This window comes from Centruroides vittatus, unplaced genomic scaffold (assembly GCF_030686945.1).
Source record: "Centruroides vittatus isolate TY-2023 unplaced genomic scaffold, ASM3068694v2 contig_5, whole genome shotgun sequence".
Classification (NCBI taxonomy): domain Eukaryota; kingdom Metazoa; phylum Arthropoda; class Arachnida; order Scorpiones; family Buthidae; genus Centruroides; species Centruroides vittatus.
The window spans coordinates 177570-204199 of record NW_027122286.1 but is presented as its reverse complement, the minus strand read 5'-3'; the positions used below and the strand labels follow the sequence as shown (position 1 = coordinate 204199).

The 26630-nt window shown below is 31.7% G+C and overlaps 1 protein-coding gene across 2 annotated transcripts; it reads left to right on the top strand.

The window, feature by feature from the left end:
• Positions 1–7025: 7025 nt before the first annotated feature.
• On the top strand, positions 7026–26132 carry Fdx1 (Ferredoxin 1). Of its 2 annotated transcripts, none has more exons than XM_067273815.1 (6): positions 7026–7180; positions 7302–7356; positions 15264–15370; positions 15450–15537; positions 25820–25872; positions 25939–26132. In XM_067273815.1, exons 1-6 carry the CDS (start codon positions 7042–7044, stop codon positions 26040–26042), a joined length of 546 nt encoding a protein of 181 aa, XP_067129916.1. In that variant the 5' UTR covers positions 7026–7041; the 3' UTR covers positions 26043–26132. The 2 variants fall into 2 exon arrangements, with proteins under 2 accessions (XP_067129916.1, XP_067129917.1); XM_067273816.1 differs by having other exon boundaries at positions 25820–25873; positions 25996–26132.
• Positions 26133–26630: the final 498 nt, after the last annotated feature.

Here is a 26630-nt window from a genome sequence, read left to right as displayed (position 1 = left end):
GGTATATGAAAATTTCAAATTGGAACATAATTGACTCATGTAAAATTTTTAAAAACTCTATTGGTTGTTTTCTATGACATTAGCAGGTTTTTTCATTTTTTATTCAATAAAATTTTTTTCTCATACGTTTATTTCGGTCCCCTCTTATTTTAATAGCATAAAAACCATAAATATTATGTTATATTTGAACAGATGCGGTAAGTTAGCTTCCCTCCAGCTTTAGACTGCAGGTGTGAAATTTCACGCCTTGTTAAATGAAATAACACTTCCTGCAGCTATATTTATCAAATAAAATCATTATTTAACGATTATTTTTAACTTTTTAATGTTAGATTCGTATTTAAGTGGAAATAATTAATTAATATAAAAATTAAAATTCTTAGAGGATTTTTTTTCCCCATTAGGTGTTGCAGAAAAAGGCCCAAGGAGTTAAAAAAGCAATTCCTAGTTATTTAGTACGGTTTCGAGTTATTTTCTACGTGAGACTTTTTTATGCGGTCCCTATTCACCGCATAAAAAAATATTTTTTTAATTGTGTTGCGAAAACAATTTTTTATAGCCACTCGTGAAGTTTTGCGCGATTTTTTATGCATTTTCTTTTATGCGGTCCCTATCCACCGCACAAAAACAGGTTTGACTGTATATGCAGATTAGGACAAACTTTTAAATCAAAACGTATTGTATTTGAAATCGTAGATTAAATCTTCGAAGCGAGAGTGAAATAACAACAGCCTTTCCCGTACACTGGAGTGAGAAAACTTGTTTGATTGGCAGAATATGGATCACGTGTCATAGACGAAACAATTCTGATTGTCTGTAAGTGACATAAATGAATTTCCGTAAGTGTGACGCGCTTTGTATCAATATTTATAAAATTTATATTAATTTATTTCCTTTCTCTTTGGTAGAACCCGTTTCAGTAAAAATAATGTACTGTTTCGTGGCTTAAAAAACCGATAAGAATATGATATAATGGCTTCAAGCTTCGTACAATAATATAATAATTTTTAAAAAATATATTTATTTATTAAAAGTTGGATATCAGTATAAAACATTTAATGATATTTCAAGAGTTTTTATGAAGAAAAATGGTGAAATATTCCTTTTATTGAAGTCAAATTCAGTAAAAAAAGATATACATATAAAAATATTTTCAAATTGTTTTTAAATCTGGGCATTTTGTGAACATTTCTTAAAATTTACTTATCCACAATATAAAAAAGCTTTTTCGTGTTAGGAATTTTAGGAATCCGCTTAAACAATAGAATTCTTAAAGGATTATATCGATCATATAGAAATCACAAACGTCTAATCAGCCATAAATAACAATTACAGAACGTTGTGAAATATTACAATACATTCAATTTACAGAATTTTGGAACTATTTTCCTGTTAATGGAAGATAATTTTATAAAAGTTTTATTATACAGGATATCTTCTCAAACAAATAATACTGACGTTCCTCGTAGAGCTTAATTTTCCTTCGTACTTGTTGTGTTTATCAAAGACTTGTCTGCGCATAAGAACTCGTTTTCTATTTGCTAAATTCGTCTTATTTTGAGAGATGGAGTCAAACCTCGAATCGGCGTCTCTGTTTATTCACTTCTGAAATTGGAATAAATCAAGTGTGGCGCTAAACCGAATTATAGAGCATTAACGATGTCTACACACTTCACTCGTCGCCTTGCCGTAAACAGATAAACCAAAACCAAACCGGTACAGAATTTTGCACAAAAAGATTTTATCCTCGACTGGGGATTTTACCCCAGCGGAGACCCATGTATGGAACATAATAATCGATCACTCCAATTGTGTTCAGTGCAACCTGTAGTGAATAGTATCAGAATAACCTGCTTATTACAGGGATTACATTATTTATTTAATTTTTTAAGAAAACGAATTGTTAAACTGTTTGGTTTGGTTTTATTCGTATACGGCAACGTGACATGAACGAACTTCCAAAGGGGCAATGCCTCCCGGAAGGTCTTTTATGAGAAACTGCCTCTATTTAGGTGTTACTAAATGAAGTAAATCCCGAAAAACTTCGCATGGCCATCCCGTTGGTGAGAAGCGGACCCACGACCAACCACCAGAGTTCAGTGGTTTTATCCACTATGCCACTGGTGGGCTAGATTTTTGTAAATTCCGAACCATAGGCTTCGACCTCACGAGGCTAAACCAGTCATGATGCCACAAGGTCCTAATATGCTTCGGCAACATAATTTTATATACATATTTTCTGTCTTTTGCTATTAATTAAACTGATATTCGTCACGACGAACATTCAATATAAATGTGACTAGTCAAAAAATGAGAGTAAACTACAATTCTATTACTAGTTTGCGTATCATTAGAATATATTATATTCTGTATTTTTAGTACCTAGTGTACTGGCGATTATGGAGTATGTCGGTATTCAGCAAGCTTAAAGCAATTCCATTTAAAAAAATGTATGAGGCCCAATAGAAGTCTACGAAGTTCTCTTGCAACTCTTATGCAAAAGGAAAAGTCGCTCAACATTAGACTAGACCAGGGGTGGCCAACTTTTGTGTACATAAGATCTACTTTTTATCGTAAAAATGTGTCGCGATCGACTTGTTGTCGTAGGCATAGTCTAAGTGGCGAAAGGGGTGTGAAATACATACTATGTTTATACACTGTGCTTCAGTACGAGGTGCACTCCCGCGAGCTATGGGTAGATAAGGAAAATATATGTTCAAAACTATTTTTTATTTTTTAAATCACTTATTAAGTTTTCAAGATATAGGCTCATAAAGAAAATAAATTTCCAGACCCAACTTTTGATATTTGCAGTTACGAGTTCATTCCGTACAGGCGGCACCTAAAAAATCGATTTTTCGACACTTTCAAGATAGATTTTTATTTACTTAAAATATAATTTAATTTTTTTTAATCAATTACAATGTATAAATTGTAGTACTATTTGTTCGTAAACTTGAAAAAGTTGTTATAAAACTGCACAGTACGGCTGATAATTTTATTTATAAGATTTTACTTTCGCGATTTTTTTTGGGGCGAGGAAAATTTATTATGGAAGAATGATATAAGACTTTTAGACTTATTTTTTGCTAACCTATCAATAGCTCGGGGGCGTGCTCTTTGTACTGAAACACCCTGTATATTTACCTACGTAAAAAACAACGTAATTATTTAACGGGCCAAAATACTCACGTCCGGGGGAATTAAAACAACATGAGTAATTATTAACAATATTTATTAATTCAAATTAGCTACTGATAAAGACAGATTTAGAATTTATTTTATTACGTTACATTAATGGGAGGACTGAGTTTGCACGTCTCTTACCAAGGAAACATAATTAGGTGTATATCCTGACAAAGATAATAATAATGATTCTTCAGTATGGGAATCAGTCTGGACAGAATGTTTAATCTTCGTTAACTTTAAGTATGAAAATGCCAATTCACACAGGTATGTAGTTCCGAAACAGGAATAAATATATTTGCTACATTTGGTGATACTGGGATATTTTTCTCAATTGACGTATTTCCAAAAATCCAAAAATATAGAGGTCTGTTGCCGAAAACGCTCACTTATCAAGTAAATAGATAGGTAAGAAAAGCTATAATTTAATTTAAAACATAAAGAACAGGTACTTACATTTTAAACAAATGACAAATTGAAACTCATCGTTGTCAAACAATATTGATAAACAATATTGGATAAACAATATTGATTAATAGAATAATATTGTTAATACTAAAGAAAAGAAGGTACCGCATGACAGTATCAAATATTAAATGGCTGTTTTCTACGAGTCCAGTCATAACTGCATGCATATTGTTGCTTTTGCGCGTTACGTTCACGCGTTGCGTTCAGTTACAAGTGTAACACATTAAGTCAAAGACATCGCGAGCGATCGACCAAAATTGGCATCGCGATCGACCGGTCGATCCCGCGATCGACTTGTTGGCCACCCCTGGACTAGACGATAAAACACGTCTATGGTTCATTGCAGATATTACAGAACATTATTTGCTAAACCGGATCGTCCATCCTTAAAGGCATAGAAAAGCACTGAATACATTTATTTAATTTTTAATTTTATCATAAAATATACAGTAAACACCGCATTTACGACCAAATTGGTTCTTGGAAAACCGTCGATAAACGAGCCGTCGTAATTCAAATTCTGGTTTCCGATAGGTTTACTGTGATTATTTGGGGTTCCATTTTCAGAAATGCAATTTAAGTACGTAATATCACATTAAAATGGCGAAGAAAAGAAAAGGAAAAAAGACACACTTAAATAAGGTATTTTACAAATCATAATAAGAAAATTTATGCAAGTAGTAGAGTGGGACAAATTTCTATTATATCTAACTTGATTATTTACAATTCCATAATAAATCAATAAAAATTTTATCTTAATGAAATTATTCCTTTCTGCCTTTCCTTTCCTTTCGTTTGTTTGATATGGAGATCAATGAAATTATTAATTATCTCTTGAAACTTCAAACTACGAACATCAGAAGAGACTTTGATGTTCATAGTTTTAAGTGATCGAAAAAATAGTGATTTTGTATCTGTCTCAGATTCAATGTTTTCTCTTGTCTTACTCCGTAAATTCTCGTAGACTATTTTGAATTATTGAATAGAAAATATAATTCTTAAATTAAAACAGGACGAGCAAAATGATACGAAGCGTAATGTACAATTGTTATGGATCCCAGAGCACACATCACGCTTCGATTTCTCTACAATTTATCCGATTTTATTCGAGATGAAACTATAAACTGTCCACCTCTTCGATATAAAAATCTCAATTGTTCTTTTCCACAAAAGTTATCATTACGCATTCTTCTAAGACTATGATCATAAGGCCTTTCATTCAATAAAAAGTATGATTTTTTCTAATAACTGCGACATTATCTGACTATAGAAATATTCGTTATAGATAAAATTAATTGTTTAAATATTTACTTCGAATTATTCCAATTAAATTATTTAAAATTTTGAAAAATATTCAAACATTTATTATCATCTTTCTATTGATTTAATGAATATTTTTAATAAATTTATGACTTTAATCGTTAAAGTTCTATTGATATAAAATTCGTATAATTGTTTCTGATATATTTTTCCAATATTTAAACTAATTATTATAATAAGAATGGCTTATCGATACACAATGTATCAATTTATATATATATATATAAAGACCTATTTATTTTTTACTTGCGTGTAAGTATAAAAATTCGATTATTTTCTTGATTGTAGAAGGAAGCAATCAATATAAAATTATAGATGCTATTATTTATTTTATTTTTATTGCAATACGATCTTCAGTTATTCCGAGAAAGACTACTTCTATAGAACCACAGAACTGTAACAAGGTCATACGCTTTTTCATTTGGACACATTATTGATTCCTATATCAAGATTGCATCAACATACCTTTTATTATTTATTTATTTATTTTCAAAATCTAATTAAATATTCTTACGTACAGATTTCATACAGATAATATACGAATAATCAGGTATGTATTTTCTATTATGATTTATAAAGTGTTATATTTTACGCTCCATATTGTTATTGTTGGCCTTCTTGATGTGGTTCGTCGAAACTTAGATTCAAGTAGAATGAATAAAAAATATTCTTATTCTATATATTACTTTTTAAGATTGCTGTATGTATACAGTTTGAATCGCTGCTATTACAAGGGAAAAACATATTGAATAAAAGTTTAGAAAAAAATTATAACAAATTTTTGTCCCTAAGTAGTTTAGTTACAGTTTAATACTAAATCAGTAAAAATTTAATAAATGAAATTATTAATTTCGGGTAAAACATGCATATGAAACAGAAAGTTCGGGGTAAAACATGCATATGAGAAATTCGGGCATGGGAGCCATAAAATGTATTATTAAAACATTACAGGTTCGTAATTCAAGATTAATTATATACACTGAATTCTATTTACACAGCTGACTTACAATTTCCCAGGAACGAAAAGCTTACGGGCAGGAGCCCCCGATTAAGTTCCGGTTTGAACTGGAAGTCACATTATTTCAATTCAAAATGTTCTCCTAAAGTTAGGGAGATGAACGGCACGACTCTATTGTTAACAGGAAAAGAATCATGTACAGGGGCAAGACTACTAAAATTAGGAGCATTGTGACAAAAAATTGCAGCCCATTGTAAAGATGTCACAATAAATAATTACTCGTTTTCCTATCCTGTGGGTTATCCGAACCGTAGGCTTTGGCCTCGTTGGTCTAAATAAAATACGGCTATGGTTCGTTGCAGCGATTACAGTGCATTATTTGTTTATATACAGTAGAGTATAGTATAGAAATATACTCGTATACAATAGAATGTTCAATGCATTCCATATTAAGGAAAAAGCTAAAATATAAAAATAAATTTGCTTTTATGATTGTATGAAACGCCATCTTTAATTGCATGTTTTTTTTTTCTGCTGATAATTTCTATTTGACGATACACAATTCGAAATAGAAATCCACTTCTAGAGACACTTTCAATTGATGATAGTGTGACACTGAAAATATGGAAAATTATAGATTTATATTGGCTCGTTAACTATGATTTTCTAATAAAATGAGACTTTAAACTGCCGGCCAGATGGCCGAAGCGGTTAAACAGTCAGCCTATCGCTCTGAGAGACGGTAGTGATTCCGGGCAGATCGAAAAACCTCAGAAATTTTTGAAGTGGTCTGTCCCGGATACATTAGCCCCGTCTTTCCTATCCGATCGCTCCATTGTGAGCCTGAGTAGTTTTTTTCAAACAACGATAGGCTTGAAAAAAGCCTCCTTTGTCCCCGCGACACCGAGTCAAAAACGAATAATAAATTAAATCGTAAAAGTAGTAACTTACTGTATTAATTTATCACAAAAGCTTTCTTTTGTTTTATGTATTATTATTATTTTTTAACTGATAACCGTTAATAAATTTCAAACACTGATTATTTTAATTACAAAATAACAATTTATTACTGTTTAACTATTGTCGGCAGGGGGCGTTGAAAAGCAAATATGGTGGTACAGCATGGTTTACAGTGTTTACGATTAACTCGTTTTGTCAACACGAGATTTGCAAGAAAGTTCTTTTTTTGTTTAGATAGCTTATTTCAGAGAAATATTAATGAAAATTGGAGAAACTTTCAGACGTCTTGTACGTTAATATAAATATATATGATATGAACATTAAATAACCATTCATTCTAATTAGTAATATTATTAATAATAATACAGTAATTTAGTGTATAATATTTATTGAATTTTATTTTCTTTAGCTCATTGCTTTGATAAAAGATTCGAATGGGAAGATCCGAAGTCTGAAGATGAAATGTAAGCGTTTATGAATTACTATCACTTTGTTCTAAATTGAAAGTGTTTGAATTTAAAAAGGAAAAAAAGAAAATGGAAAATAAACACATTTCAGATCTTTTAAAACTGCTATAATAGTTGACAAGTAAATGACTTCAGCTCGTATAAATATCCTGTGAGATTTGAAACTTCAAAGAAGCATTTAATTTTGTAGGCTGCACAGTCAAGCATGTGGCAATTCAATTTCAAATCTGGTCTGGGGCCCTATTCTGGTCATCGTCTCTCGTCTCTCATAAACCAGTCGCTGATTGGCTAATTATTTGTTTACATCTCGAGAGATCATCGCGTTTCTCTAAATGCGATTCTGGACAGCTTTTTCTCTCATTTATCAGATGAGCAGATAGTTGTCTTTCGACCGGTCTTTTGTCTTTTGCCTCAATTTCGTTATATCCAATATGGACGACTCGATGCTACTTGTGCTGTATGATTAACGTGACCAGACGTCCCGTTTTGAATGGGACTGTCCCTTTTTAGAGTTACGAGTTCCGGTGTCCCCGAAATGAACTCTGGGACGCAAAATTGTCCCGTTTTCTGAAACCACGCGAAAATTTGAGTAGTTGAGCCAGCCGGACGGCCGTCGCGCCTGCGGCCGGACGCGATCGGTGTGCGAGAGCAAACCGCGTCGTCGGTTGACGCGGTGATAGTCGAGAGTGGCAAAGACGTCATCGCTCGCGCTTTGTTGACTAATTGTTTGGCAGATTTTTTGTTCACCCCACTTCTCGATATTTGTTTTGTTGTTGTTTGATGCTCGTGTACCTAGTAAATAACTTAAACTTCTTTTGTTTTGGAATCATAAAAATGCCGATCGTACCGCCGCATCGAGTTCTTCGATGTTAACCTTTTTCAAGAAATCGGACGCACCAACTTTAAAGGATTTGGATATCGCCGCGGCAGAAGGCGTCTGGGCTTATCACATGATACAAGAAAACCACAGTTTTCGCTCTAATGATTGTGCGTCGAAATTAATTCAATCATGTTTTGATCCCAAATTTACATGCGCGCGTACGAAATCAGAAGCTATTGTAGTAAATGTTTTGACGCCTACAGCAATGAAAGAATTAAAAGATGATCTTGATAAGACCAATTGTATTACAATACTAAACGACGCTTCAAACCACGGTAACAAGAAAATATACCCTATTCTAGTGCGCTTTTTTCAACCTTACGTAGGTGTGCAAGTAAAAATTTTAGATCTCCAAGACCAACCAGGTGAGACTTCTGACATCATTGTCGATTATTTAAACCAAGTGTTGACAGATAATAATTTGACAGCAAAAGTCGTGGCATTTTGCGGAGACAATGCCAACATCAATTTTGGAGGAGCGGCTAGGCGAGGAACTAACAATGTGTTAACGAAATTGCAATCATCACTGAAAAAGCCACTGATAGGTATTGGATGTGGAGCCCATGTAATTCACAATGCAATAAAATCTGCTGCAGACAGGCTACCCTTAGATTACGAAAGCATTATTGTGAAGATATTTTCATTTTTTTATATTTACACGATTCGAGTTCGAAGCTCTAAAGGAGTTTTGCGCCGAAACTGAAACGGAATATCAACAAATGCTCGGCTATAGCAAAACTAGATGGCTTGCTCTTATGCCTGCCTTGGAAAGGGTTTTAAAAATGTATCAGCCATTAAAAAACTACTTTTTGAGTATTGAAAAATGTCCCCTGTTACTAAAAAACTTTTTTGAAGATCCCACATCCGAATTGTGGCTTTATTTTTTACATGCTCTGTCAGCAAGTTTTCATCAAGCTGTATTGAAACTGGAAGGTCAGACTGTATCGGCAATTGAAGCTGCAAAAGAAATCAATCAACTAAAAGACAATTTGACTCAGAAACAGACCAATCAGTTTCTTCCATGGTTAATGTTACCTATGGTAGCCAAGATGGCGACGGGGAAATTCTAGAGGCCGACGGGGAAATTCTAGAGGCCGACGGGGAAATTCTAGACCGCGGTGGGGAAATTTTTTCACTCTCCGTTCGAGATTGCGACCGGGATTACGTCATGATTTCGTCATCAACTGAAGATATCCGTAGAGGGCGCTTTGATTCTTCGAATTGCGTGTTATCGGAATTATGCAAATTTTTCCTCCGAGTATGAGTGGGCGTCTTGTCGTGCCGAGAGATTTCGTTGGTTTTTTCTTACTTCTGGAATTTTTCTATTACGAGGTAATTTGTAATGTTCTTAATTTTATTTGCGAATTTAGGCTGTTGGAAAAGTTGTTTATATTGAAAAGTAGGCTAAGCGTTTTCTGTGATTTTTGGAATAGATATTTCGCAACCGAGTCATGGCGGATTGTGATTTAGAATCGGACGGATTTTGGAAACAGTGTACTGGACGACGTTTTTATCAGTTAATCGAAGCGGAGTATTCCGAGTTGGGATTAGACGAAAGAATTGGTGGCGGACTGAAATTCGCCGTGAAATTAGGCCTCCAACACGCCGAGGAAGTTTGCGAGGAATGCGGCCAAACATGCAAATTGATTTATCGCAGCGACCGGAATTCTTGCGCGATGCGTTGCCGAAAATGCAGGCGGAATAGTTCGGCTTTCGATGGAACGTTCAAAGGGAAATGCGGCAATGTTTCGTGGGCCAATCTGTTGGCATTCATATGGCACTATATTGGTTTAGAGTGCACGACGAGTAATTCGGCAATATCCTCGGGCGTTTCTAAAAAGGCAGGAATAGACTGGGCTAACCACGTACGTTTCGTTATGTTAGTGTCCTTACACAATCTGACATCGTTTAAAATAGGAGGCGTCGGCAAAACAGTGGAAATAGACGAAACAGTGATATGTAAACGAAAATACGAGAAAGGAAGAAAGATGAAAAGCACTAAATGGGTCGTCGGAGGTTTGTGCCGGGAGGACAAGACTTGTTTTATATGCCAGGTTAATGACAGATCTGAAATAACTCTCAATTGGATCATTTCGAAATACGTTAACTCCGGCAGCTCAGTGTTCACAGACGAATGGAAGGGATATAACCACATCGACGATTTAGAAGGTATAGAAATTTCTCATAAAACAGTAAACCACTCTGAAAATTTTGTCAATCCGATTACAGGCGTTCATACTCAGAATATCGAAAGATTGTGGGGTCACTTAAAAAACAAGAAGAATTTGCCGAAACATTACACAGAAGATTTGTCGGATTCGTATATGTACGCATTCATGTATAAGAAGTATCACAATTGGACGTTAAAAAATCCCGGCGAAAAATTCCACACCTTTATCAAACACGTCAGAATGATATTTCCCGGTCGCGGAAAAGTACCTAGTTGGAAAGAACCGGAGACCATTCCGGCCGCTCCCGCACCTATTGCCAAGAAGAAAAAGGTGGAAAAAAACGAGAACATTGTTAAAAGAAAAGCGCAAAAGAGATCCTCTTCTCATGCCGGAGAATCAAGTTCAGTCGACGGGAAACGAAGAAAAAGAGGAAAGGCTCAGTAACAAAGTAAGTGCTCTTGTTTTTTCGTTCGTGTGTTTTTTAGTATTCTTAATATAGACCGTCGGGTAGAAATAACCTTCACGTCGCCGTTTAAATGTACGGTAGAAAGAAAAAATTTCGCGGTCGCCGCGTGCAATATACGGGCGGGGGAAAAATCCCTGCCGCCGTCTAGATTGCAGGGTAGAAAAATTTCCCCATCGCCATCTTGGATACCATAGGTAACATTAACCTCTTCCATTTATGGTCCGTCAATTAATAGGGAAATCGAAAGATAATGTTACTGACATAAATGAAGAGTTTGTGAAAAGGGCGACTACAGAATTTTATCAAACAAGCCGTGAATATCTGGAGCAGTGGACTTGCTTTCTTACCAAAGAAATGAAGATATTTTATTGGGCAGATTTAAAAAAGGTCCCCGCATGGGAAGACGTTCAAAAATCTCTGGATGTATTAATTGAAAAGGAATATATTGACTGTAATAAAGATGCAGAAGTTTTTGACGAATTTTCGTTAATTTGTAACTACATTACATCGAATAAAGTAACCGAATAGCATAATCTAAATGTTTCCACGGAAACTCGTTGGATGGAAGTATTCAAACACTTTCGAGCCAACAATCTTCAGCATGAAAACATTTCTATTTTAATTGAATATATTTTATGTTTGCCTGCTACAAAAGCTCCAGTAGAAAGAGTATTTTCTATGATGAACAAATTGTGGCCATCTGAGAAGACCCAGTTACAAATTTCAGTTCTAAAGGCGATGTTGATAATTAAGGTGAATATAAAAAAAACGTGCCAAGAGTTTCATTCTTACTTAAAATCATCACCAGCTATATTAAAGCAAATTTGTTCCTCTGATAAATATAAATATAACTAAACGTTTCTATAAAATATAACTAAATATTTTTTAATTCGTAACTTTTAAGCTGACTGACTTTTTCTGAATAAATAACTTTAAAAAAAGTGTTTTCTTTTATTGACTACCTGTTAATTAACCTAAATAAACCAATGTCCCGTTTTGAGTCAAAAAATAAATGGTCACGTTATGTATGATCGCATTACAAAACATTCCCGATCTCAGCAAAAAATATTTTGAGAGAGAAAATGCTTCTGATTTTTTTCCAGTACCTACACTGATTCCATTTTGTTTTAATTATCCTACATCAACTACTGAACTATCGAATATGATGATAATCTTACTTAAGATAGTTAAGGAGAAATTAGATGGTAATATTTCAAAAAATATTTAAGTACACATGCTTTTCTAACTTAGGTTATTAAAATTTTTATTTGTTAAGAGACAAATTGACATTACAATCTGTAAAAACGTTATAAAACAAAAAACATAACTTCCTTGAAATTACATCCTTTATTTGAACACATTCTTTTCTTGCCCACGTGATCTATGATTACATACTCTGCATTTTCTAAAATTTTACAATTTCATTGGTTAAAATTCTATACTGTGTCACGTACGCAGATAACCTGAACATGTATAATCAACTGAATAGGATCGTGAGTCAAGATTGTTATGAATGACCAGAATCATCACTGTGTATGAAAGATGAATTTCGTCTCTTGCTTTGAGGTCATACACTGGTGAAAGAAGAGATGAGTGATAAGTGACCAGAATACGGCCCCTGGACTTCAAGATTGGCAGTACAAATCAAAGTATTGTATTCCATCTCTTGTGTTGTCTATCATCCCATTTTGTTTTGTTATATATTTTATTTTTGACTTCTGAGAATTTTCTTTGTTTAAATTACTTTAATTTATAAGGTGTGGCTATTAAATAACAAGACTGATGCTGCTACAGAAGAAGTACGCATGCGCCAAACGCCAGTGACCGACAGCTGTTTAGCATGAAGCCTTCTCATTCAAATGCAATACCTCTTGCTTTTGTAAACAAATCCGTATAGCTATAGCCTTCGTTTGCATTAGAGTTGTGTTTTTGTTTCACCAGAAAAACATTAAGTGTAACAATAGAGCAACGAATTGTTGTGAAATTTCACATGAAACTTGGAAAAACCGTTACTGAAACTTATAATTTATTGAAATAAGTGTATGGCAATGAATGTTTATTGCATGCACATGTTTTTGAGTGGTTTAAGCATGTTTTCAAGATGGCCGAGAAGACGAAGATGATTCACGCCCGGGTTGCCCTCCATATCAAAAATGGATGACAATATCGAAAAAATCGGTAATCTGGTTTGATCTGATCATCGGTTAAGTATTTGTGCGATTGCCGAAACTGTAGGAATAGACAAAGAATGCATATGGCAAATTTTACATAACAATTTTAACATGCAAAAAGTGTGCCAAAATGGTGCCTAATGAAGGGCAAGTCTGGTGACCTAAACTTATTGGAAAGGATAATAACATGTGACAAATCATGGTATTTTTACTTATGATCCTGAAACGAAGCACCAATCCATGCACTGGTAGAGCCCAACCTTGCCAAGAGCCAAAAAAGCTTGAATGAGCAAATCAAAATTCAAAGCAATGATGATTGTTTTTTTTTTCGATATTCATGGGATCATGTACCTTCACTGGGTTTCTGAAGGTCAAACTATTAATCAACATTACTACCTTCATGTTCTTGCTGAACTCCATGAAAGAAGGAAAAAACGACCCGAATTGTGGAAGGACAAGTCATGGGTTCTCCATCAAGACAATGTGCAGGCTCATTCTGCATTGTCTGTCAAGAGGTTTCTAGCCAAGTGCAGCATCCCAGCGTTACACCATCTGCCTTATTTGCCGGATTTTGTGCCATGCAACTTCTGTTTTCTAAGGTGAAATCTGCATTAAAAGAAACAAAATTTGAGTCTGTTGAAGCTGTGAAAGAGAAAGTGGCATGTGTCTTGAAGGAACTGACAGAAGAAGACTTCCAGCACTGTTCGTACAATGGAAGATTTGCATGGAGCGTTGTAAGGATAGAGGAGGGAAGTATATTGAAGGTGATAATAAGTAAATATGTATGAAATTAAAATAAAATGTTTTACAGCATCAGTCTTGTTATTTAATAGCCACACCTTGTATATGATAGTGACATCAATATGATAATCACATGTACTCACTATTTTTTGAGGATAAGTACACATTGATAGAAGTATGTATTTAATGTCAGTTTATTAAAATAGTATATTAAGAACAATAAATACTTGACAATAAGTCTTGATAACATAACAATACTCATTTGTAATAGGTAAAATTATAACCAGTGCCTGGAAGTAAGAGTAGGAGGTGCCTTAGAGGTCTAATTGTGAAGTCAACAGTTGCTATCTTGGTCCATCAAAAGCATTGACTTGTTACAGTGTTACCATTATCAGTTTTTGTGATTTCTTAAAGTTGAAATGAAATTTGTGCATTAGCGTGTTTTATCTGTCAACATTACCTACATGTCACTCTTTTAACATATTAATATGATGATGGTAATATCATACAATCATTGAATGAGTATATGTAATATGTAAATCCAGCAAGTCCATTTTCAGAAAATATGCATATCACAGTAAGTCAACTCATAAAAATATTAATAGACCTTTTCAACTGCAAGTCATACAACTTGCAGTTGAAATTTTATACGAAGTACTATATAAAAAATTATTTTCTTCATTGGATATCACTACATTTGTTTAATCTACTCTATCATTAAATCTTACTTTAATCTTAAAAGTTTTATTTTGCAATTAATCAATTACCTCTCACTATGCAAATTTATCCATCATTTTAGCTTTTTTGGTTAGATGTGCTTTTGAGGAGAATGAATTTCTTGTTATCTATTTCCATTTTGTTTATGAAAGATGCTGTTTGTATTCTGCAAGAATATAGTTTTTTACTTGTTCATTGTGTTTTGAAAAAAGATAATGAAGTTATTTTAAGAAGACAAAATGGAGTTGCAACATAGTAATGCATAGGTGTTTTTTGTAATGTGGATTAATATATAAATGCACAGATCAAAGGTTAGTTTTTATCATTTATTCTAGATTTGAGTTTTGTAGGGTTGAAGAATTGTCATTAAGTTTTGTCTGCAACATTTGCTTTAATGTAAAAAATTAACAAAAAATGTACTTAATTGTAAGTTTACAAAAACTTGGTTATGGTTATATTCAGATAAATACTGCTTTTAGACTTTTGAATCTGAAAGCAATATGCTGTAATGTTGGAAGGTTAACAAAATAGTACTTATCTGTAGTATTTTAGTAAATTCATTTTTGAAAAGTTCAAAGAAATTTTGATTTTGAATTGTCAAACAGCATATCTTTTTTACTTTACCATTTGCAATGCAATGCAACATTGGAATGTGACATTTGACACATCATACAGGAGTTGAACATAACAGTACCATAAAGATAATTTATACAATAAGGTTTTCTTTATTTCTCATTACAATATATTTAAAATTTCAGTGTCACTGTAAACTTTATATTGAAAGATGGAAAACAAGTAACAGTTAATGGAAAAATTGGAGACAATGTTATGTATCTTGCACAGAGACATGGTATTGAGATAGAAGGTATACCAATTTTTAAAAAAATTTTATTTTATTTTATTTAAGACTAAATTTATTTTTACAAAAACGAATTTATTTTCAGGTGCTTGTGAAGCTTCTTTAGCTTGTACTACTTGCCATGTTTATGTTGATGACAAGTATTTAGAAAAGTTAACTCCTGCTGAAGAAAAGTAAGCATAAGTTTAAGTGAGGTTTTTGTATTGCATATTGAATGATTTTAAAGTTTCTTGATTTTTAAATGAATGTAAATTAAATCAAATTTATACACAAAAGAATTTATTTGATAAAATTAATTTTTTAACATTTTATTTATAACCTTTTCCTTCAAAAAATAATTAATGTGAAAAATTATTGAAATTGAAATGTAGATAAATCAAGGTTTAATTTTCAAGATAGTTGGCTGGATTTCTTTCAAAATATGTAATAGGTTTTTTTTTAATGTACATTTGATGATTTGTTTGAAGCATTTTCAAGAGCTTGAAGCCTGCAAAGTTAAAAAGTATGAGGTTTTAAGTTATAGTTTGTTAAAACTTCACTACAGATTATACAAAATAGTCAATGCTCATCATTTGTTTCTTTTTAATATGGAAAATTTATAATTTAGAAATTCTTCAACACACAACATATTTTTGTTTTTTTAGTTATTGTATTTTTCTGCATTATTTTGGTTTTATTGTTTATGTGATTGGTACAACTTTCCAATTCTGCTGAGTTTTTCTTAACTCTTTAAACACAGAACAAACAAAATTGGCTAACAGTGCCTTAATTTGTTTAATGAAATCAGCTGAAGGGAAAGTTGTTTGATAGTTTTGCTACACAAATTCTTGTCATAGTCTGAGGGGTAAAAACAATTGTCTCCAGGTACATAGATTATTCTTTAAGCTCTGAAAATTTATTCTTTCTATCAATCTATATTCTGGATAAAATAACATAAACACATGTATTTTTACTAACATATATTAAATAAATTCAATTAAAAAAGTATTTAAAAGTGTTCATTCTGTTCAAATTACCTATATATAGTATAGAGTTCAAAAAGAAAACAAGTTTCTGCTCTGAGGGCACTAAGAGGATCTTTTTATGAAGCCTATTGTGGGTTTGGCCACCACCTAAAAATTTCTGGGACTTTTCAACTTGTTCCAAGTTTGTTTCTGGGTATACATATGGAGTAGCAATACAGAAAATAGAACAATCTACAGTGCATACTAGAACTGTTCACATTTTTATCATTTTGGTTATTGGACTTTTAATTTAAAATTGACGTGATTCAGAATATATTTACTCATAAATTGTTTAGGCTGAACTGTTATATCCCAAGTTATGCTGTTCAATTTGAATCTAATAGAATCAGTCTAATTTGTTAAACCTTATTGTTAAAAAGAGTATAAAGTTTATTTTTTGATGTATAAAGAATCCTGGGCCCACCAGTGGCCAAGCAGTCTTCATTCTCTGAACACTGGGAGTTCGGTCATGGATTCTTGCCTCACTTGGACAGGCTGGCAACGTGGAGTTTTCCAGGTTTTCTCCATGTCTGTAACACCTAAATAAGGGCCAGTTTCCCTTGAAAAGACCTCTTGGAAGGCATCCCCCTAGGCATATCGCCCAAGTGTTGCATTGCCATAACTAAACAAACAAACATAAAGAATCCAATTTGACTGGTGGATGTTAAAAAAAGAAAACCAAATTACCTGAAGAGATTGAAGATTTAAGATGAATTAACATTGAATGAATTTGGTTTATCTGGATTGGCTGTTTTGAATGATAAGGAAGAGTGGCAAGTCAGTTTTAACTTCTATTGAGTAATGTGTTTAATACTCATAATAAAATAGACTACTATATATATATTATTTTTTTACTAATTCTACTAGACTTAGATTGTTAAAATTGCATTTCAATTTTCAAAACTTGCAAACTTATAAATTCCCACTAGTGTATGTCTGTCCATCCTTCCTTTATCTTGAAAATGGAGTTAGACAGATGAAAGTCAAGACCAGATATGGAAAGCTTAAGAGCAGGAAGCCCACATTAACTATATTCAAACTACTACTGTTTTGGACTGGAAGTCGTGTTATTTCAATTCAAAAAGTATGACAAGTATGATATACAGGGGCAAGATGCTACTAAAATCAGAAATAGGCTTTTTTTTCAAGATCATATTGTTTAAGTATATTGAGTAAGTATTTATTATGACAGTGTCAGAATAAATAATTTCTCAATAAGGTAGGCTTTCTCTCAAGATCATATTGTTTACTTTCATCACTTAGATTTAAAGGAAAACAATTTTTATTCAGTTGAGGTTGAATAGTAAGCATATTTGTGTCAGATTTACAATGCTACAGTTTGAAAATGTAATTTGTGAAAATTGTGATATGGTTTGGGATATTTGTCATATACATTATATTTGTAATAAATATATTCTAACCTGATCTCTCATTAATCTGGAATATATCAGTAGTTTTAATAAAGTACATCAGTTTCAGTTTTTGAATACAATGGAAGTTGATTGGATATATAATTATTTTGTTAAGTAATTAATATCATACTTATATGTATAATGATTCAATTGGACAGTTTTTTTGTACTGTCAGATAAATATTTAATAATTATAACTTTTTTTGGTACTTAACCCCCCATAAACTAGCTATAGGTCATATTTTACTAATAAACTTATTAGATTCTTTGAATTTTTATATTTTAGACTGATCTTATTTATGTTATTTATCTATCTAAATATATAAAATTACTTGTCGTGACTGACTGACTGAGTCACTGATTGATTCATCATCGCCCAGAGCAAACCGCCGAACCAAAAGAGGTGAAATTTGATACACAGTTAGGGTACGTCATGAAAACGCACACTAAAAAGAGATTTTTCAAAATTTCCCTGTGGGGAAGAGGGAGAGCATTAAGGCTTAACCCAAAGAATGGCTTCTACTTTACTATTTTAGATGCGATTTTTTGTTTCTGGTGGTAATAACTTAATTTCCAAACATACAATATTTACGTATTACAATTTTTTAACCAAATGTTTGAACCGTTTTAAATTTGAATTTGTTACTACATATTCGTTCGATTATAGAATGATTGCAGACGTTCTAGAAAATTGATGAAATTGAAAACACTCGATTGCGTTAGAAGATTCTCAGGAATAAGGGGTATGTGTAACGCAAGTAATTTTAGATATTTAGATTGTTATAAATTACATAATAACTATGGTTGTTGAAATACTAAATATAAATGGTGTTATGATGCCCCACACCATCATTCCAATTATAAGCGATGGAGCTTGCCTGTTTAAAGCAATATTCTTTGTTTTGTATGACACTCAAGTGATGGCCAAAGAAGTACGTGCAGAAGTGGCTTATGTGATGAGTCACTGTGATGATTTTTCAATTATGTCACATGATAGTGATAGAAATAATTATGGCAGTTCTGCGACTTGAGTGAAGACTGTTTTTCTCATGGACAGTTCTATGTCTCATGTTCCAGAGTACGCTCTGCGAGTAGTCTGGTCATCTTAGCCCCGAAAGGCTGTACCACAAATGTGGTTTACAAAGAGGTACTGGGGTAATTGAAACTCTATTTTTCTGTATTTATAAATTTATTTATTTATTTAAATTTAGGAATTTTCAGATAACGTCATTTATGTTTCGAAAAAGAATTAAACTCAGATTTATCGTATCTCGGAATCCCATAATATTTGGAACTCGAATTTAGATGCATTTTTGAAACAAACAAAAATCAGTAATTTTACCAAAATTAGCAACAACTAATGATTGAGAATCTTAGTGAAGTACCGAATGAGGGCTATTTCTATCAAATTGCAAAATCCTCGTGGGCAAAGCCACGGGTAACAGCTAGTTTTTTAATATTTCACTTCATTTCTCATCTGTATCCTATACAAAATGAAATTAAATGACATTTTGTGTGTGTTTAGTAAACAGTTCCCAAGTCTTCTGAAACATCTTGAATAATATATACATCACATAAATTACATTATGTGAAAGAAGTTAATTGAATTAGTCATATAATAATATATTCAGATACATTCTTTCTTCTTGACTACTATTGCATTTAAATAATTCATTACATACATGTATACTGACATCAACAGATGATATGAAGGATTAAGAAGAATCTACTATGCATGGGGTCTGTGTTCCTGTTTTTTTTTTTTTTTTTTTTTTTTTTTTATTTGTAAAACAGTGTCTAAGAAATTTAGACTTTAATTTAGATTAAATTAGTTATCCTAATAGATAGGGTTTTAATAAATTGGAGGGTTTATCACATCAGGGCAGACTGGAATAAATAGACTAGATTTTACAAAAAATAGTCTTTAATAACCACAATGAAATTTAGGTAAGAATGCATTTTGGGTACAAAGACCCCTCATCATGCACCCTAGCATACATTAATACAATCCTAACACAAGTAGTAAAACAAGACAAAAGGATTGTTTGATATATACAGTGCACTGTATTCACGATATAGTTAATTCGTCACAATATTCTAAAAAACTAAAAAATTACCGAGCATAAAATATAATTTGTCAATTAAAAAAATTTATATCTTTTATCCAGGACCAGTAAATTTCTCTTTCTTATATTTTTAAAATTCTGATAGACAGTTCCACTATTAATAATAAAATATTGTCAATACATTATAAACCAAAAGAGAAGCGTAAGTAAAACTGAACTTACATTATTAAAAATATTGTTTTTCTTTAAATTATCATTACATTATGATGATGTGTCAATTCAATCTTTTCACACTGTTATTAAAGTAATAAGACCTTTAGACAAAATAAATTCATAAGACAATAGGAAGCCAACAGCTTTGTTACAATTTCCATTTTACAATGTGATGAGACTTTTACTCCTACATCTGTTTTGCCTCATTTCAAGGTTATGTAAAATGATGTCACTCCACCCCTCATGTAGCTTCAGTCCCATGTTGTTATTAATTCTAATGTCTTCATGTACTTTCAGAATTTCTGTGTGTTCTTGTAGTCTTTTTATTTGGTTGTTTTCTGTCAGAATAAATTTGACAATATCTTTTATAATTTCACAACCTTTGTTGTTGCAGTGTTGTGCCACAGATGAGATTAAATTGTTTTGATGGGATATACATGTTTTTTAATTCTTGTCTTTAACTTTCTTCTGGGTTCACCATTATCTTTTTTTTTTTTATTTTATGTGAACAACTGCAATCCAATGAATAAACTACATTATCTTGCTCTAAATCATTATGTTCATTATTTTTATATTTACTGTTAATCATTTTTGCTATGGTTCTTGTATGGTTTGATACTAAAATAATGTCTAAATTTTAAAATTATTTTTCTAATTTTTCAATAAAACTGATACATATTCCATTTTAAGATACGATGTTTTAACTTCTCCCAGTTGTCTGTTTATTATTACATTTTTTATTTTATTTCTTTTTAACCATTTTAGCAATAAGGTTCTAGGACAGTGGTTCTTAACCTTCTCAGAATCATAGAAAACTTACACTTTTACAAGATTCATGCAGAACAAGTTGTAAAATAAAACAGTATATGTTTTTTATATTGATAATACATTAAAAATCACATACATAACAGTTTTTTATTTGCTATTGACTGAAAATTTTTTAAAAAATTGCCAATTTTTTAATGGGATATTTGGGCCTAATGACTTACAAATGTTTTCAATATCTAGTCTTATGTGTGAAATAACTACTCTCATTTGCTCTTCTATATTTGTCAGCCTTTCACATTTCTTTGTCTTAATATTCGTTAATGTTGAAAAACCAAGCTTGCATAAGTATGATGCTGAAAATTGTAATAAAATTTTAATTGCTTTTTCAGAAATAGTTTTAAACTCAGTTTGAACAGAAATCCAAAATTCTTCAACTATTATTTCAGAAAATTTCATTTTGAGAGTGCAATGTGTTGACAACATAATGAATTCTTTCTCTTGTAATGAAAACCCAACTTGACGTGTTGACCGCAAAAAATGGATTTCGTATCCAATCACGATTTTCAATATTCAATGCGGGAAAGTATTTCACAATTTTTTCTTTTAATAATGCTAAATGTTGTGTTATTATAGGAATTATTTTATAAATATTGTTATTTTGGACTGAAAGAAACATATCTAGTGTTTTTTTTAATTATGCGTGTTCTCCAAAGTGATATTTGTTTTTTTGAAATGCTGACAGTTTGTCAGTGGTTGTTTAAATATTTTCGTTTTTACCTTGCATATCAGTATTCATGTTATTTAAATAATTGAAGATATCAGCTAAATATGCCATTTCAATACAACAAATATCGTTCCCTTCATTTTGAAAAACGTCGACAATTCATCCTTAAGTTCCAAAATTCTGTTTAGCACTTTACTTTTACATACTGAGATAATGTGGTTATCGCAAGGTAAAGATTGGTACTAAGCTTCCATAGATGCACAAAGTTTTTTAAGTGGCATGTTTGTATTGGTTGCGATTTGATGTAGTTTAAAATAGACCAAATTGAAAATATTTGTCTAGTCTATTTATTCCAGTCTGCCCTGATGAGATAAGTCCTCCAATTTATTAAAACCCTATCTATTAGGATAAATAATTTAATATAAATTAAAGTCAGGGGGCTTGAAGTGTTATTTATTATTAAATTTAGATTGTTTAGACATTACTACATATGTCTAAACAACAGGGATAAGGATACCTTTTCCCGTGCATGGCAATTCCTCATTAATCTTTCACACTATCTACCTACCTGTTAATTCTACTCCATCTTTCCTATTGTGCATTATGGTACCCCAAATTATTAATACTTTTAAAAGTGTATTGTTTATTTGTCTGAATTTTAAGAAATTTAAATTGGATGCCGATTAATATAACCACTTTTCCAATAATTGTAATTGATAGATAGTGTATGGAAATGAAATTTATTCAAAAGACTGCATGAGAATTATAGATGATACAAAATTTAACTTGCAGTGATATTTTTATGTTGATCTTACAAAGAAAATTACATGGGACCAAGTTCTCTTTGATAAATTTAACAAAATTAATTGCTGTAAGTTGAAAATGAAATCCCAGGACTTAGAACTTAATTCATTCTGTCCTGCAGTCATTAAGTGTGCACTGATGGGCATAGAAAAAACTAAAACAAGCCAATAATAGGGAGCGCTTAAGATGGTCTTTTTTTACCATCTTAAGCGCTCCCTATTATTGCCTTGTTTTAGTTAGTCTACAATAGTGATTGCAAATTCATTTGGTATTACATTACTGGTAAATTCATATTAACAAATGATTTAAAACGAAACTGAATTACTGATAGAATTATTAGAAAACTTGAAAATAAATAGTTGTTCATCAGTTTAGACCAGGGGTTCTCAAAGTGGGCAATATTGCCCCCTTATGGGTGGTGAGTAAATCTAGGGAGATGCTGGAGGCAGGGTACTGAACGGTGACGAAAGGCAAAAGTTGGGGTCACTGATGGGTTAGGGGGCGTTGTATATAACTTTATGGAACAAAGGGGACGATGGATTGAAAAAGTTTGAGAACCTCTGGTTTAGACAAACAACATTCTTGTAATAGCAATTATTATGACATAACAGACATTGAAATAATGCTGATTATTAATTATGTTTTTCTTTACTTTGAAAGGAGGCTCTTAAAAAACATAATACATTTAGGCTCTTGTCATCTAATCTAGACTTAATTTTCGTACAAATGGCAGCTGCATTAGAAATAGCCTTCTTGGAATCAATACTAAATATTAGTTGAACGTACTGTCATCTTAAAGAGGTTTTCAATGCTCTGATATGTTCCTTGTATCTTTTTGCTCTAAGAAATAATCCCTTTCTTTCTTACCTTTATCTTTCACACTTAAAACAAGCATAGACACTGATAACAGTAATATAAGTAAATTTATGTTTAATGGATAAGTACAATACACACACTTTTTTTGCAAATATTTCTTTGAAAAGTAAAAATTATATTCAAAGATAGCAAATCTATAAATGCAACTTAAATAGCTTGGCCAATATATAAAATAATATACACAGAGATGTCAAAGTAAGAAATGTGGCACTAATAAATTTAGAAACTATACCTCATGACCCTTTCTAATCAGGAAAGTTAAGTCAAATACACACTTAGATGGATGTTAATAACTGGATAAGCAAACCAATGATATAGCCTATTATAGGGTTTCTGAAACGGGATCACGGGACCCCAGTTGTTTTTTTTTATATCCCAGGAAATCCTGCAAATTTCTTAAAAATTCACTTTTTTCTTATTGTGTGTTAAGGTTGAGGAAATTTTGCAAATAGAAAGTATAATTAACTCATAAACTGTCAGAATACATTTGTATTTATTAATTTTAAACCTACTTATTAGATTTTTAATTTTTACTCATTATGGCATGTCACAAATGGTCAATAATCAATACGTAGCTTATTTGTGGCAGGACTCTCAAAATTCTTTACCAGTAATAATTGTGCTTATGATGTCTTAATTTTTAACCATGCTTAGTAGCTTCAATAACTGCATAATGCCAAGTTGTGCAAATTGGGCCAGGATACAAACAAGTACAAAGTGTGCAAGTGTGAAGTTTTTCTTCATAAACCTGATTGAGTGTATTAAAGACAAATGAACTGCCAAATTATTGGGCTATGATGTTTCTATTAAAGCAGTCGAGGTAGACAAATCAATACTAGAGAACAAAAGAAGTACTACAATCTCGAAAACGAACTAGAAATTTTCCAGGCTACAGGTCTCTCTTCTCTTAAATGCATTAAACACAATTCCAGTCACATCAATTGAATTGGTAAAAGCATTCTCGGTAGCAAGACTTTTCATTACTAAAATAAGAATTAGATTGAGTGATCAGAGTATTTCTTTGCTTTTTAAAATCTTAGAAAAATTTACAATATTTTGAATTATATTTTATTTAAAAAATGAAAATTATTTTCTAAGTTAGAAGTTTGATCTAAGTTCATTTTTTTTTATTTTTAACTCAATTCAAAGCATTTTGTTGTTGTTGTTGTATGCAGTTTCCAGCAAACTTTAATAAATTTTTTCTATTTGTGAAAATTTCTACCTAATTCAAAGGAAATTTTTAATATATATCTTACATAGTGTTATTAATATGATTTTGGAGGTTGTGGAATGTATTAAATTACTTTTAAAGATATACAGATAACCATGAAATCAAATGATGAAAAATAATTAATCTTAAAAATTATTCATTTTGTCCCGGAATCCTGGGACAAGCAAAAGACCAGGAAATGAGAAAGCCTATTACATTTGAAAAAGACTAATACAGCTGGATAAGCAAACCAATGATAAACTGTCTGTCCACCCGACTGTGCATTTGCCTTTAGAAATAATCCTAAACCCTTAAAATTCTTGTGACCTCCAAATTACAAATTCCTAGTATAAAGCAATGTATATATTAGGAATATTCCAGATGTTTAGATTTGCAATGGAGAATATTATTTATTATGGAATTTTACAGTATTTTCTATCACAGTAGAATCCCAATTACCTGAGGTAATGTAGACCAGTTCTACCTCAGATGAAATGTATGGCCACAGCCATTCTGAAATAAGTTATAAATGATTGTGATAAATTTATATGGTAATTTAGTCATATTTTAAAAGTAATGTTCTTACATATTAAATCATTTGTTATATAGCTTACATGTACAGGTACAACAGTTTTAAGAATAGAAATTCATGATGTTTTCTTATATTTTTATTGAGACAAATGATATGAAATGGCAAACCATTTCATATCATTTAAATTTTCTGTAATGATTTCATAAATCATTACAGAAAATTTAAGTTTCTTGTTTTAAAGCAGTTTCCGTGGACATATTATATACGTTTATACAGTAATACCTTGATTTTCGTTGATGTTTTTGTCTGTTGCCTTGGATTTTGTCAGCATGCCCGTGTGACCTTGCTGCTAATTTTGCAAAAATGAAGGGCGACCCACATGTTTTCCTGCTCGGTGTGGCGTTGTTTTTCATTGTACTGTTTTTTGTTTCTCATCTCAGTGTGGCATTGTGAGCATTATCCCACGTGTCTAGTCAATTCCATTGCTTAACTTTCCTTCCAGCTCCATTGTGGGACCAAAGAAAGTTTCCAGAGCTAGCAGCCCTTCGAATGCCATATTTAATGTAAAGAATAAATGAACATTTGTCTTTTATATTAAACACTATATTTGTTCTCTATAAAATGTGTTTTTGGTATGTATTTTGGAGTGTCTAGAATGAATTAATTGGATTTACATTGATTCATATGGAAATAATTGCCTCAGATTTTGCCAATTGTTTTCAGATGGATTATTGACAAAAACCGAGGTATCACTGTATTTTCAATCATTCAAATATGCACTAAAACAATACTTTTTTGTATATTATAATACTAATCAAATCTGGCTTTCTGTTTTAATTTTATATAGAGAAGAGGATTTATTGGATATGGCACCATTCCTTAAAACAAATTCAAGACTTGGTAAGTACAGCAATAATTCTTAATATGTCAAAAATTTTACTAAATGCTACTCAAAATAATTTATAGGTTGCCAGATAATATTAAAAAAAGAACTAGAAGGAATAATCTTTACTCTTCCACTGGCAACAAGAAATTTTTATGTTGATGGCCATAAACCACAACCTCATTAAAACAGAGTATTTAGTATTATATTTCTAGACCAAATAAATTATATTGTAAATAAAATGTTATTAAATAAAACTTTGTTTTATTTTTGTTAAGTTTGATGTTATTGTTGATGGTAATTAAATTATTTTTGTCACATTTATTATTTGAGTAAGTGAATGAACAAAGGACCATAACTATAAATCTGATCAAACAGATCATGATGATGATGATAAATATATTACTACTAATCTGACTGTGTATAATTATATAAAAAAAAAAAATTCTTCAGAATTTAAATTTGAAAAAATGCATATAAAAGTAATGTTGACAAATTTGGTTTCACAAAAAGTTTGAATCTCCATTCTGCAGATATAATCCTTTATTTATCTATTTGGAGGATTAGTCACAGTGGTGGCCAAAAGTTCTAAACTATTGATCTGAAAATCAAATTAATATTGTTCAAGTTAAAATAAAATATTTTTCAGGTTTAGGTACTGTATAGTAGGTTCTTGTTATATTCAGAACCATTTGCCATGGTTTTGTGAATGGAGAATGCTTAGGTGTACTGACTCCTTATGCCTCTGAATTAAAATCTGATTCAAGTCCTCTAG

Bases quoted from the DNA above. Each gene is read 5' to 3' on its own strand.
- Fdx1 (XM_067273815.1), top strand. From the start codon at position 7,042: ATGGTGGTACAGCATGGTTTACAGTGTTTACGATTAACTCGTTTTGTC. The intron at 7,181-7,301 runs GTACGTTAATAT...TATTTTCTTTAG, and splicing joins GAGAAACTTTCAGACGTCTT to CTCATTGCTTTGATAAAAGA. The intron at 15,538-25,819 runs GTAAGCATAAGT...AATTTTATATAG, and splicing joins TTAACTCCTGCTGAAGAAAA to AGAAGAGGATTTATTGGATA.